We start from the raw sequence: 16,240 nt of genomic DNA, 5'->3' as shown, positions 1-16,240 counted from the left end.
AAATATTTCCTAATTCATAGTTTAAAGCCGGTGTATATTATATCGGAGATATGTTTGATTCTTACTGTGCTTTTCTTTCATTAGAAGATTTTAATAACATATTCGGGCTTAAAATAGGATAAACAAGATCAATAAGGAAAGGCGGCAAATAACGCAATCTTTTTAATCCTTCAGGGAATTAAAAAAATGATAAATGAAATTATGACAAAATTCAATTTTAGTATGAATGATGTTAAAAAAACTTGTGGACCTAAAATGCCTCCTTAATTAATTATTTAAAAAACATAATTATAAATACTGAGGGATCAAAACAATTTATTAAATACTAATAACATACAACAAACAAGTAAAGTAACCTGGACACAAAAGCTTGATCTACTTTTTGAAGAAAGGAAGTGGAAAAAAATATACGAAATGCCATTTAAAATAACTAAAGATACTAGGATACAATGGTTTCAAATAAGGATTCTTCATAGAATAATTGGCACCAATTATTATTAACATAAAATTAAATATAATGATAATCCTCTTTGTACCTTTTGTAAAAATGAAAACGAAACTATTGAACATTTGTTTTGGCAATGTAGTTTTGATAAGGACATCGTTTATATCTATTTAAAAAAAACACACAAAAAAAAACAAACAAACAAAAAAAAAAACATTTTTCCATCATTAACTGCAGAAAAAATGATTTTTGGATTTACACATGTAAGTCCTTTATCAAAAACTGAAAATCTAATTTTTTTTTACTTTAAGATGTATATTTATCAATGTAAAATGCAAAAGACTATTCCCACAGTTCTAGGAGCTAAAATTATATAACATATTGTTACAACATTGAAAAAGAGACTGCAATTTTACGTTGAAACCTTTATCTCAGCATGGAAATTTTATCTAATTTTCCTAATGCAGATTAACACTTTTTGTGTTTTTACTGTTATTATTATCATTAGTATTGTCGTTGTTGATGTTATTTCTTTCTATATATACATACTCAAATTTTAACTCCATATTTACTTATGCCAAATCTTCACGTCAAACTACCCCGCTTAAAATGAGAGATAAGTAAATACCTGAAAAGATGATTAAATATGGCCGAAAAAAAGTGCACACTAGAGTGAGAGAGTGCAGATGAATGAGTGTAGTATATAAAATGTTTAATTTTTGTCATTATGGATATGTTCTATTCTATAGCTGTATGATACTATATTTGTTAAAAAGTTGTAACTTTATATATCCATACTGTACATACAATGTTTATATATTTGATCAATAACAAATATATATATATATATAAAAAGAATTATGATTAAAGTTCTGTTATGAATAAAATTATTGTTATGATATCATATTAATGTAAATATATTCTGGAATATAAAGTGATATACACGAAACAAGCAAAGAAAACTATGAAAATCCCTCATATCATTGAAGTTTTAAGCTATCACGATGTCTAAATAAAAATCTGTCGATTACAGGCATGTTTACTTCAGTCAGTTGTTAAACCTCTAAAGACCTGACAAATAATAGTAATAATATAACCTCATTGGATGGTTCTGACAAAGTCGAAAGAAGATTAAAATTGGGAAAAATAACCATGAAAAAATGAACATGATCATCTTGTCTATAAAAAAAGTTCACTTTTCAGTAAATTTAAGTAATCAAAAAATCTAAAATTTATCAGGTGCGAACTTTGTCAGGAGTAAAATTGAATTAAAACAAGAGGAAAACGATGGCACTTCATAAATGTAAAATAAGCTGACTTCATTTGTGTACTCTTTATGTCTATGAAATATTGAGCTGTTCATAAAACGATTGGAATACAGCCAGGGTTGTCTTTGTTTATGCTTTCAGAAGCAGAGTTAAACTCCTCTTTAAGAACCAATAAATTTATCTTTCGGTGTTAAAACCTTTAATAATTTGAACTAAATTAAGCACTTCAGTACCAGGGGTCGAACGTATAGCGGTGCGATACTTCTTTAAGCAAGGTGAAATCATGCGATGCGGAATAATGGTATGAGCAAGTTTTTTTTTCAAATATTTGTTGTATATCGTAATTTCTTGAAGAATAGTATTGTGCATGCTGATCAGAACTTATAAGTGTGCATGATCGTCAAAATTAAATACTGAATTTTAAAGTATTGAGGAAGTTATTGAGGTATTTGTTGCTGCAAATTCAACCGTCAACCTGATATGCACATGCTAACGAATACAGTCTCAGTAGTTTTAAACGAGATATTCTATTATTTTAAGCCCCAAGATGTTTATTTTTGATAAAAAAATACTTTCAATCTTAATACTAAACAAGTATTCCAAGTTTGAAGGTAATACCTTTTATACTTGTAAGAAATCACCTTTAAAAAATTGCTTAACGACTGCATAAAAATAAGCCAAAAAAGGTGCAAAGCAAAATGTTATTTTTGAATAATCTACACTTGTGTTATGGCTTCATATTTTAATAATAAGAAAGAATACTAAATTTGCAGGGAATAGGTATTCAATTTCCGAGAAAATTGATCTTATTAAAAATATGTAAACTACCATCAAAGCCGACCCAAGTTCAGGGTCATCCCGATTATAGATTTCTTCAAAAAGTGGAGATTCTAAGCAGGACGACAAAGTTATGAATATCGTAGGATTCAGGTGATAATATAAATTAATTATTAACATTTATAGTCTAGATGAAATAAAACAAAAAAACATATCAATATTAATATCATCTCATAAGTGTATGTTTGCATTTCTTTTCTTTTAAGTTTCAACATTAACAACGGGTGTTTGGTTTGGACTTAAGTGGCACAATGGCGAGGACACATTCTACTGGGAAACATCCGGCACTCTATACAACTACAGAAACTGGCTAGGGGGTTGGGGTACCGGATTTTCAAATGTTTACTGCTACAAGTTTGACCAAAGTAACGGGTTATGGAGTCAACTTGACTGCTCTACGAGTTCTACCTACATTTGTGAAAAGGGTCTGTTTACAACACGTTACTGGTTTTGCATTTCAAAGAATACTCCAAGTGTTTTTTACTTAATTTTCCAACAGCGGACACACAGCACTTTGAAATGTTTACATTTCTTTATTGAAGATGAGTAATTGAATAATTTCTTGTGAAATTGTTCAAGACAAAATGTAATGCGAAATCACAAAAAGCCAAAAATCTTACAATTAAAATGTTATATAAATCAACTGAGGTACTTAAAACGGGAAAGATAATATAGAAATAAACTTAAAACTAAAATGAAATTTAATATTATTGAAAGTGGTTTCAATGCTTTTCATTTTAGTCCGCTTCGCATGATAAAAATTTGGCACATAACATATTGATATAGACCCATATCAAATGGTACAAAAATCTTAAACAAAAATTGGAAAATAAATGAAAGGAGATCAACTATTTCTTTTTCTTTCATATTTTAGAAGCGACAGACGACCCATGTTTCCCCAATCCTTGCCAAAATGAAGGTACATGCATTGTTAATGGAGCTGATTATACGTGTAATTGCCAATCTGGTTTCGAAGGGAAAAGTTGTGAGAGTAACTTATAATCTGTTGAATATATTATAACATGCATGTAATAATCTTGTTTCAGGTATAGTGTGATTAAATTGACCTGTCAATTATGAAAACAATATAGCACTCATTTAAATATCTGATTCCACAGGAGAATGTATATTGAATATGTAATTTATGTTTTAGAAAGTCACATTTGCTCTAGTTATACAGCCATACAGTTAAGTGATTGCCTAAAATGAGAGAGGTCTGAGGTTCAAGTACTACTGTTGTTGTTGCTTTTAATTTTGCAGTACATTTAATCAACTTAAACAGGTTTATATAATCAAACAATACTTTATGTTTATTAAAGGGGTAATGGATACTTTCATTAGTGTAACAATTACTATTATATTATTCTTATAACTATTCATCAATAAGAAAATAAAACTTATTCAAAAATGCAAATGTACATATAAATTGCGCGTGTATGACGTTTATGCTAATGTTTATAGCATTAATTGTCTGTTTATACAATAGGGAAAAAAACTTAAAAAAAATGCAAATGTAAATTGCACGTGTATGACGTTTATGCTAATGTTTATAGCATTAATTGTCTGTTTATACAATAGGAAAAAAAACCTTTTAAAAAAATGCAAATGTAAATTGCACGTGTATGGCGTTTATGCTAATGTTTATAGCATTAATTGTCTGTTTTTGAACAGTTTGTAGCCAGACGAGATAAATTTAAGTGAATATTGCCGCAAAGTTCCAATCCCTTATATGATCGAATTTTTAAATTAAAAAAGTAGCACATCTTTTCAAAACTAGATTTCATTTTAAATGTCATACAGTTTACGAAAAACCATTTATTATTTTTGTAGTAATAAATAACATTATGTTCTTTTTTTTTACTTAAGCATCAGGCTATTGTCAGCCAGGTTGGTCTCACTATGGAAGAAAATGCTACAAATTCAGTTCAAATACTAAAACTTGGGACGCGGCTAAGGTATGACTATACTTGCTATATTCTGTTACATTCATCTTTGGTTATCTGTATGTAATTTACAGACTTCTTATCACGTTTCAGGATTCTATGTAATCATTTGCCTTTTGTTATTAACATTCACTGTGTTAAACATGATTAATAGCTTTATCTTTATTCAAATGGTGCTTTATTAAAAATATTTAAACAGAACATATAATTTTTATCACACATTTGACCACATTCCATGCATATCCACCTATTCATTGATGGTTTGCAGCTTGCATGTGTAGCAGACGAGAGTGCTTATCTAGCAGAAATAATCAATGCCGAGGAGAATTCATTTCTGCAGACGACCGGTAGCGCAAGTATGTGCCCGTCTAAAATTTATTTAAACCTAAAATATTTTATAATGTTTGTAACGGTATTTCTTTGTCAGTGGTTTAAAGTGAAATCTAACTATTGTATATAAAATCCTGATTCTTATTTCAAAGCAATTTTTAATATTTTGAATGGAGAACGAAAAGCTATAAATATATTATCTCAACGGTAATTAGAAATGTTTCATCGTACGTATAGACATTTGATTTCACGCTAGCTCAAACAAAATAGAATTAAAGTGTCGGGAATGGAACCCAATCAAAAAGATACAGGAGGAAGTCAAGGACTATATTAAGCGATTATGTATATATAACCCAAGACAATAATGATATTAATATTAATTTCTTATATCAGCAAGCGTTTAATTTTTATAAACAGTTTAAATGCCACAAAGATAATCACATTTGTATGAGACACGTCTTTACAAATATCATTTACAAACTTACATTATATATAATCTAACGGCACATTTGTATGAGAAACGTCCTAACATATATCATTTACAAACTTACATTATATATCATCTAACAGCACATTTGTATGAGAAACATCCTAACATATATCATTAACAAACTTACATTATATATCGTCTCACAGCACATTTGTATGAGAAACGTCCTAACATATATCATTTACAAACTTACATTATATATCGTCTCACAGCACATTTGTATGAGAAACGTCCTAACATATATCATTTACAAACTTACATTATATATCATCTAACAGCACATTTGTATGAGAAACATTCTAACATATATCATTAACAAACTTACATTATATATCGTCTCACAGCACATTTGTATGAGAAACATTCTAACATATATCATTTACAAACTTACATTATATATCATCTAAAAGCAGTATGTTCACTTTCTTGCATTTCTTTCCTTTTAAGTTTCAACATTAACAACGGGTGTTTGGTTTGGACTGAAGTGGCACAATGGCGAGGACACATTCTACTGGGTAACATCCGGCACTCTATACAACTACAGAAACTGGCTAGGGTGTTGGGGTACCGGATTTTCAAATGTTTACTGCTACACGTTTGACCAAAGTAACGGGTTATGGAGTCAACTTGACTGCTCTACGAGTTCTAACTACATTTGTGAGAAAGGTCTGTACAACACAATATAATTGCTGATAAATATATTAATTATCATGGGAACTGGTACACACAATATGATTGAAGATATATATATATTAATTATCATGGAAACTGATGGATGAGACTTTAAAAAATACAAAATAATCAAGATTGAACAATTGATAACAGTGACCGGTCACAAGTCCTTTTCGAGGTTATCGCATACAACTGATGGTCAATTGCAATGTAAACCTTAGCTACAACTGTTATACATATAATTCATCATATACTTGTTACAATGACATGATTTTCGATCGATACGGAATTATGACCATCTCAAGCATTCATTTGCATTGTTGTTAGAATCATCTCTTTTCATGTTGCAAATATAATAAAGTAGATCATAGACTGCGATGAAAATTCAGACGACACTATTTTTGGAAATGAATGAAAACTGAAAGTATGAATGAGTGTAGTTGTATCACGTAATTACAGAACTTCCAATGTATCTTGTTAAATGTTTTCGATCACGAAATGAGAAAAAAAAAAGAAATGTGCAAGATAATCTTATTCATTTTATGTAAACATAATAAAGTGGCGTATCTTTTTCTTTTATAAGCCGCCACGGATGATCCCTGCACAAAAAGCCCTTGCAAGAACGGAGGCACGTGTACAAGTCAATCTGGCAGTTATACATGTACCTGTACAAGCAAATTTGCAGGAACTAATTGTGAGCGTAAGTATTATTATAAGGAATATAGCATTTTATTATCTGATTGACGGACATTGAAGAAATGTTCGGTTACAAATAATACACCGTGTCTTGAATGGTTTTTGGGTGTAAATTATAAATCAATTTCGAAAATTGATTTGCTACACAATACATAGTCAGACAGATAGAAGAAGACAGAAAGGATGCGGTGCACCTTTGAGTGACTTCTTTGAACTAAAGCTGCCTTTTATTTTACATATCACATATGTATATTCATATCGATATTCTCATGTTATGGATAATCTTTCATTCTGTTTAACTTTGCCTGGTGTGGGCATTTTTATACTTTGTGGTTGCTAAAAATTTTCTCCCGCTGTTATAGCGGAAAACGTCACAAATGTTAGATACATTTAATATGAATTGATATTTTCAAGAATTTCATCATGCGGGAAAACAGCAACGGATCGTCATTTAGTGTCATGGAATCGTGTAATTATCTTCAAAAATTGCAAACATTAAAAAATACAATGCTAGTTTTTAATAATCATGTACAAATCTCTGATACATTTATGAAAAACTGATACAAAAAGGGCAAATAATTATTAAACATCAATCTTTTAAGATTCTCCTCGTTGTAGAATCATGTCCTAGTGGTTGGAACTTGTCAAGTGGTCGTTGTTATGTATTCAAAAATGGGGAGACAGTGAACTGGTCTACTGCAAAGGTAACAAATAAATCATAATTATAATACTGCACGTTTGTAACGTCGCTTTTCATTGGATAATTGTGACGTTTATATGGTTTTATATACACGGCTGTTGTCGATTCATGAAGAAATCTTACTTTTTTCTCTAAAAAAATGATGTTTGCTGTATTATAAATTCGTTATAAAGATTGTTGACAGGTTATAAGTCCGTATATAAACGGCTGTTTGCAATATATTTTTACAAATAGCCGTATATATAGGGCCATATAACCTGTCAACAATCTTTATAACTAATAATATAGCAATGTTTATTACTTATGAACTACGATATCACACAGATGTATTAGCTACTGTCTAGATTCTCAAATGATTAATAGCGTCTATACCATATATCAGCTTACGTCCATACTAATATATGTTTATATTAATGGCGATGAACATGTATTTGTTTTTGCCAATACACTAATTGACTTTACTTTGACTTGATTAATGCATTTAGACAGTGCGTTTAAGTACTACCCGGACAGGCTGGTAGAATTCAAATAGATTATTAAAATATCGTTATATGATGAATGGCATCTTAATTTTATATCACGTCAGTACGTTACAATATGTTTAAAATTCCATTTAATATAAATGCCACATTGTCAATACCATTATCTTCTTTCTGCATAATATCTTCAAGCCTAATATGTCACTCAAAAGCTGAAATTTCCCGACAGCTTTCTATGTTTGATGTCAAGTTATAGTTTCCAAAATGTTACTCATTGGCAACTGGCTTGTACCATTTTTTGCTTTTGTTGTTTTAACAATAAGTGCATTTATAATGATTTAGTATTTAGTATGGAAATCAAATAATATTTTCATTTCCATATTGCTACTTATTTATCTTTACATTCGGCGCGTCTATCATCAGGTGATAAGCATCTAACATGCTCTAAAATCATTAGTTAAGTGTTATAAAACTCATGTTTACTCTTACTAAACTTTCTTTTGAGGCATAATGGGCCTTTAAGGCCTGTAACATATTAATGATAATATGAGAGGAGTCATTATCTTGATGCGTCAGAAACATTGAAACTTTAGAGAAGTCAAATGTTTGATTTCATAGACAATGATTTTACATGCCATTCTATTGACATGGCTAACATTAAAAGTCCTTGAATTCTAAGGAAAGGTAGGAAATATAAAATATGTTTAACTGAATAAAAATGATTTAAAAGTTGATGATATAGGGCTCATAATGAACATTAATTCATCGCGATGATTTTATGTAAAGTTAGATCAACCACACAAGATATCTTCACGGGGAGGACCTGCGCAACCCAAATGCTTAAAGTCTTGGCAAGAGTTAGAAAAGAATAAACATCAACAAAGTATGCTTTGTGGGTACAATATACTATTTTATTATATACTTATGAAGGAAGATTTAAAATTTGTGAACATACGTATTTTCATTTTCTGTATTTTCACTGAAAATTTTTTTTTTTTACTGAAGTGAAACACATTTTCCACATTTTCACTGATGTCTTGCCTGACTGCTTTCTTCTAAATTCAGCCAACACACAAAATTAATGAGGAAATCTTTCAAATTGTTATGTCAAAAAAAGAAACAAAATGTATAAAAAAGAAAATTCATTTTTTTATAAATGCGTGATTTATTTTCTTGTGGTATGAACAAATTTTCATCTTGTGGTATAAAATTTATCATATTTAACTCATGGTTATCGCCACTCGTGAAGCATTTATTTTCATACCACTCGATAGAAAATAAATCCTGTATTTATAGGAAATAAATGAATATCACTCATACATCCACTTTCTATAAATACATGTATATACATTCAGAATATATAGCGGAAAGTGTTAAGGCAAACTTCTAAAGATCATTTAGATCGTTAATAAAAAACCACCTCTATATTATAGCGAAATTTATGTCAAAATTCTCAACAGCATTTTTAATCGTAAATGATAACACTTCTGTTTATAACGACACTTCGATTTATTGCGAAATTTATGGCAAAATTCTATAGGGCATTTAAAAGAACCCCTATATTTATAGCGAAATTTATAGTAAAAATTTAAAAAGCATTTAGATCGTAATGACCAAGAACATACCTTAAAGAAAATGTAAGAATAAAGCAAAAACAACTAAACGTATTATTTGTATAAGTGGCACAATAAAGTAGCCATTAGTTATTACAATCTTTTCACATTGATTTATGCCATTGCTACCCCCACCCCATGTATTTGAACATGGACGTTTCTTATTCATTATTTATTGTGCTTACGATATAATTGATATCTATTGATATTTGATAACAAAAATATTTTGTTTAACTTTTGTTTGATCAGTATTTCAAATTACCCTTCAAAATTTAATGTTACCATGACTTGTGCACATATCATGCTTCAAATAAATAAGGTAGAAATCCAAAGTTTACATATGACAGGAACAATATACATTGTCCGTTGCACATTCTGCTCTTTACTACATCATTGACAGTTAAGAGTATGTTGACATGAACATTAATATCTGTAATGACGTCAAAAAGCAAGCATTTGTTTATAGTTTAACGTAGAGCAAATGCGCCCAAGACGGCGGAACTCTTGCGCAAGCCGACAGCGAAGCTGTTAACAACTATCTTCACGCATTGAAAGGTGAGGCAATAACTCAGAATTATTTTGTTTTAAATAATGACTATATATCTGCAAAGCTCAAGTACGAACGATTTTATTTTAAAAGTTGTTGACAAAGGACTTCTCACACGTAAGTAAATAAGAGTAGCTAAATATATATAGATGATTTATGATATGCTAGTTACTGTGATAAAATATTTAAAGAAATGTTTTATACGAGGTCACATTAGTTGCAACTGCTACAAATGTATAGCAGCAGGTGTATTTCCTTATAAACATATTTAAGGATATGGTATATCAGCTTGGATCGGATTGAATGATCTTGAAACTGAAAATACATTCAAATGGAACGGATCGCAACAACCTATCAGTTATACAAATTGGAACACAAATGAACCAAATAATGGCGCATGAACTGGAGAGGAAGATTGTGTTGAAATGTCAGCCAATTAGAAATGGAATGACTACTACTGTACTAGTCTAAAATTCTATTTCTGTCAACGTTCTCCGACAAGTAAGTATTTTTTTAAAAACATTTACAAACAAATCTTAAAGGCTATAGCTAGTGTAATTTGAATCCATCTTAAATGCTGAGGTAAGGACAAGTTATGAAGCGGTTGTATGTTTAATGTTGCATTAATTGGCACAAAAAAGATAAACTAACACACTCTACCGATGTTAATTAGAGAGAAATTTAGAATCCACATAGAACGAACAAAACGAGTAAATTTAAAATGTTGCAGACTCGTTTTGATTGAACCTGTTCATGGAAAGTAATAACAATTGCAAGTTTCCGTCCACGCCCCCTGAATATGGTAAATTTAATAAATAAATGAATTAAATATCTGCAGATGTGTTCATATGACAGATATCATGGAACCTTCAATGTGAACTTTTGTGTGACCTTTAAACATTGTTGTATGTTATTTTCAGTTGCGCCCTAATGAGATCATATAGACGAGGAAAAGGACAGTGATGCACACTATCAACGCCGGAATAAACATGATATACGATAGATATGTCAACATTGCAACGTTTTAATTATATTAATCAAGCATATACTTGTTGTTTGTTCTTAATTTACCATATAACTGAGTATGTACAGAGTTACCGAAGATGATGTATGCTTTGCATGCTCTAGTTTATGTTCGAGTTTTAGTTTAATTTAATTGCTCTATTGCAAACAAATGAAGAAAGATGAAATAAAATATAGACTGTTGTATTGGAAACGAATGAAATTGAAAAGGATAAAAAATGAGCGAAACATTAATGACCAAAACCTCGGCAATATAATGAACGTGACGCAAAATTTCTCTTGGTTTGATGACAGAAAGCTCAATAAAAAAGATAACTTTCAAGATATATTGACTGAAAGTTAGCCGTCTTAGCTTAATTGTTACTGGTTGACTTACTTTTTCTGTTCAATGAATATACAACAAATGCAACATTCTATTTATCATGTGTGACTAAAGGCTAAATAAAGAAGAAGCTGTTTTTACAGCAAATCAATACAAAATTGAGATATGTGATGTTAGGGGGCAAGTGGCGTGAAGTTGGGGGCCTAGCGGCATGAGGTTGGGGGCCTAGCGGCGTGAAGTTAGCGACCCAGTGGCCTGAAGGTGGCGGCCCGGCGGCCCAAAATGACTAATTAGGTATACGTATGTTAGTGTTTATTAGTTAGCATTTACATAACTAAATTTGTCAAGAACGGTGTAGCCGTTCAAACAATTTATTGCAGTAACTGCTTACTAATAAACACTAACCAGTTTAACAAATTATTTTTGATAAAACTGTCAATTGACAAGGATCCTTAAATTTAGGCGAGGAGAATAAAATGAGTCAAACTTATTGTTGGGGCCTTACAAATGTCTTTAAAAGTACAAAAAGAGCCAGTCTTCAGTTTTTCTAAAAGTTTTACTGCATGCATATCATATTTGTTCTTAATGTTTAACTGCATGTACATGTATATAACAAGTTTAGGTCGCCAACTTCACAAAATCGATAAAATCAAAAACGTTTCTGAAATTGAATTTTACAGTTAATATATCTTTGAAATGACAAGAATATTTTTGCTGAGAAGATATTTTAAATACTTTATTAAGAGCCGTATAAATTGTGTTTACAAAATTTCTACAACTTTAAAAGTTTAGGTAACAACAGATGTAACATATGATGAAGTGGTCTCTGCACAGCACTTACCTCGTCACAACAAACAATAAAAGTCTGGAAAAAGAGGGACCCGTCGGAAGCATTAATCAACAAAATCAAACAATTTCTATAAAGAAATTGCAAACTTGGTTTGACTTGTCTGCACATGAGAGATAATGAAAATGTGCAACATCCCATACGAAGGTGCTTTGGCTAACTTTGAACATATGGGACATCTATAAGGAGGCACAAGAAACCGTGATATACGTATTAACACTATTGTCTTTATGGATGTAAATACATTATAAGCCAACATCTGTGAGGAATCGCTGACACGAGATTGGGATTTACGAACACTGATGAATCCGCCAGCAAAGTCTGGTCGAACTTTTATCATCTAATTTCTGAAAATGCGACAAAGCTATTTACAATGGTATACTTTGTTACAAATACAAATTACAGCTATGAGTATCAAAACTACGTTACACAAAAAAATAGCAATTCTTTTCTGCGGCACCTCACTGTCCTTAAAATAAATTACTAAGTATAGATGATACATATCAATTATATGTTTATTGACGATGTCACACATTAAGAAATATATAATCTGTACCATGACGTAACAATGATCATATAATTATAATAAAATTCCCATCATTTTTATGCTCCCCGAAAAAATTCGGGGGAAGATACATAGTCACCGGGTTGTCTGTCCGTCCGTCCGTCAGTCAGTCAATCCGAGCAAACATTTTGGGTTTAGGGGCTATATAACAGTAAAGAGAACAAAAGAGAACAATAGGTTCATTCCGTGATCAAAGAGTTTATGGGCTAGTAGCCCTTAAGAAAACAAAGAAAATAACAAAGAAAATAGCCCCTTAACCCAAAATGTTGGAACATCCGTATGACCTCAAGTGACGTTACGTACATGTTCATTCTGTATAGATGGTACTAGTGGGAAAAAGGTTGCTTATGGGGTGCAAATACGTTGCTTATGGGGTTTTAGAGATCAAAGGAGATCAGAGACGAATAAAAACCCATAATATCAACTCAGTAGGAACGTCCGTCCGTACGTACGTCACGAATTCGTGTCCGGTCCATAACTTCGTTATTTGAAGTCGGATTTTACAACTATTTCACAGAAATGATCACCATATTAAGACAACGTCTCGCGCGCAATATTAGGGTCGCTGCTTTAAAGGTCATGGTCACGGCATGACCTTGCAGTAAAATCGTGTCGTGCCCATAACTCTGTTCTTTGAAGTCGGATTTTCAATCTATTTCTTATAAATGATCACCATATTGAGATCGCGCACAATATTTGGGTCGCTACATTGAAGGTCAAGGTCACAGCATGACCTTACAGCAAAATCGTGTCCGGCCTTTAACTTCTTTATTTCAAGTCGGATTTTACAACTTTTTCACAGAAATGATCACCATATTGAGACAACGTGTCACGTGCAACATTTTGGTCTCAGACCATCAAATTATTTTTTGATTGGAGTCAATTTACAGTCACTAGGAAGTTCTTGAACCACCCATAAAATGAACCTTTATAGATGCAGGTTTGCTTATGTCTGATTTTATATAGTACTGAACCATTCTCAAAATTCACCTCAATAGTTATATAACTTATATTTTTGTGACATTAGTACCCATTCGGGGAGAATCATCCGTCTTCGACGGCATCTTGTTTGGAAAATCTTACGATTCAGTAAATGCTTAGGTCTGTTATGTAGCTTTTATTTTTATACCCATATTCAACAATATGTGTTGAATATTTTTATTTTATAGTGACATATCATCGGATGAATAAGATAAATTATCAAAAAATCCAAACACAAGAAACCATATATTTAGGGTTTAGGAAATATGGAAACTATGCATTGTTAAATTGCCCAATTTGTATAATGAGCACAGTTTTAGTCACTGGTACAATTAAAACATACAGCAACTCAGGAAGCATGTTGTTTTGAGAGATATGAATGGGTATAAATTATTTTTGAATAAAAATGAAAATGTATCTTATTGCATATCATACTATACATACTTATTACAACATTTTACGGTGTAGAGGAGGACAATGTCGACTCCAACATACTCTATTCACGAGAACAATAAAGCTATTCTTGGGACAAATGCCCATTGATATTACATGTATATACAATAACATGTATTAATTCATAATTTATTTGACTTTTATTTTTTATGCTAATTATAAATACACGGTGATAATTATGTAATTTAAAACTTCATGCGATAATTTTACATCAAAATGTATGCACGGAGTCGCAAAACCGGCACGGGTATGTAATAAATCTTAATTTACCACAAGTGACTTTTGATTGTCAAGAATGGTATCAGAGTTCGACCAGATTTGTCAATCGCAATATATACAGTATATGAATGAAGTTTAATTTAATTTTGTCGTCCGCCGAAATAGTGACGCCTGAAATATATCGAGGGGATTGAACATGTACTATAGGCAGCACGGAATCATTAAAATCTAACGTTCAGTAGATTTTTAACTAAGAAAACGTATCATGGCGAACAGTTCATTACAACCAATTCAAATTTAAAATTGGGAAAAATTCTTTTCCATTGAATTCATACTAGTGGCTTTTTAAATAAACTGTTCTTAATTAGAATAAATTCTAGATGTTCCCTGGTGCTAGAGATCTGTCCCCCTAACGTTGTAAATTATAAAACGCGTTTTAAAGAAATACAGCATATTCGGCCAAAAAAAAATTATATTGCCAACTACAGTACAGATGTATTCTATGATGGTTGAATTATATCTTACTTGAAAATGTGAGATTTAAAATTTCTAGGTATATAAACTGTTTCAATAAGTGGTCATATTGTGTAGACATTCCGTATGCCTAGTCATTTATATAAATATTTCTGACGATGAGGAATACAGTGAAAGAAAAGTGCCTTACCTGAAAATTATAAGTTGTTTTATGTGTCAGTTTTATGGTAGGTTTGGCGGTTAACGATGCAACGTGAGGTCTGTCGGTTTGCAAACCAGAAAGGTATTTGAATACTGTAACAAATATTAGATTCATGACTATGAAATAGAGAGAAATAAGAATTCCTAAAGGAACCCCAACACGGCAAAATTGAAAATGTTGCAGACTCGGTTTGATTGAGTCTGTTAATGAACAATACTGTCTAGTGCAAACTACCGTTCACGCCCCCTGGCACCGGCTTAAGCAGAATTCAACATTTAACATGAACTGGTAAAATTTAGAAGTTATTTATGAAATTGATGAAGTTACAACAATATGAAGGAAAGAGACTCAGTATAGTTGGATTTAAGATAGTTGCTTATAAATGACTCATGATTTTGTGTGTCAGTCAATTACAGTCATATAAAAAGATTTACTTTAATTAACCATGTGATGATATATAGGTAGTGACATTTGTTGTATTTTCATTAAAACCTGATTAGAATAATTAAAGTTTAAATATTCGTCATTGACCTGTATCATTTTTCTTAACTCGTTACAAAATAAATTTGCAAGCAATCGTAATTACAGAAATACAGAGGTACCTTAAGGCAAATATTTATTAAATTTATGTTAAACACATACTTTATCATAATGTCTTTATCATCATATAATAATTGAAAACTATGAAATTAAAAAGTGATATTATGCTTCATTTTATGGTTGCCAAGGTGAAATAGAGAAAATAAGAATCCCCAAAGAAGATCAACATGACAAAATCACGACAAACATGATATGCTGCAAACCTGTGCGCAACACAACGAATTTGTATCACCAAGGCCGAAATAGTTTGACCCAACTCCTCCATTCTCACAGTCACTGACTCCAACACTCTAACGAGAGTAACAACGTTGTCTAGGGGAATATTTGTCTCTGTAAAATATTCTAAAGACATCTGTCATTGACTGCATTTCCAATTTGAACGTTGATACAATCCAAGAAGTGAACTTTTGGTTTATTAGAGACAAGAAACCGCACATACACATTAATTTTTTTGTGCACTGAAATATCAGTGATTTCATCCAGAATAAGACCAATGCAGTTCGATTGTGGTAAAATGTTCAGTCAGGTTCTCGT

The 16,240-nt window shown here is 31.2% G+C and overlaps 1 protein-coding gene and 1 long non-coding RNA gene across 2 annotated transcripts; both read left to right on the top strand.

Annotated features, from left to right (window-relative positions):
- The first annotated feature begins 2,001 nt into the window (after window positions 1-2,001).
- Window positions 2,002-7,403, top strand: LOC132723337 (E-selectin-like). The gene is made up of 8 exons (XM_060708031.1): window positions 2,002-2,014; window positions 2,757-2,975; window positions 3,425-3,541; window positions 4,417-4,505; window positions 4,762-4,849; window positions 5,761-5,979; window positions 6,569-6,685; window positions 7,300-7,403. The coding sequence occupies exons 1-8, from the start codon at window positions 2,002-2,004 to the stop codon at window positions 7,401-7,403; spliced, it is 966 nt and encodes a 321-aa protein (XP_060564014.1).
- A 2,094-nt stretch (window positions 7,404-9,497) lies between these two features.
- On the top strand, window positions 9,498-11,164 carry LOC132723331 (uncharacterized). The gene is made up of 3 exons (XR_009624736.1): window positions 9,498-10,028; window positions 10,294-10,521; window positions 10,941-11,164. It is a non-coding gene; the product is annotated as an uncharacterized LOC132723331 (long non-coding RNA).
- Window positions 11,165-16,240: the final 5,076 nt, after the last annotated feature.

This window comes from Ruditapes philippinarum, unplaced genomic scaffold (assembly GCF_026571515.1).
Source record: "Ruditapes philippinarum isolate M1 unplaced genomic scaffold, ASM2657151v2 ctg6975_1_1_1_1, whole genome shotgun sequence".
Lineage (NCBI taxonomy): Eukaryota > Metazoa > Mollusca > Bivalvia > Venerida > Veneridae > Ruditapes > Ruditapes philippinarum.
Note: the sequence above shows the minus strand (reverse complement) of the source record. Positions and strands in the feature narration are given on the sequence as shown.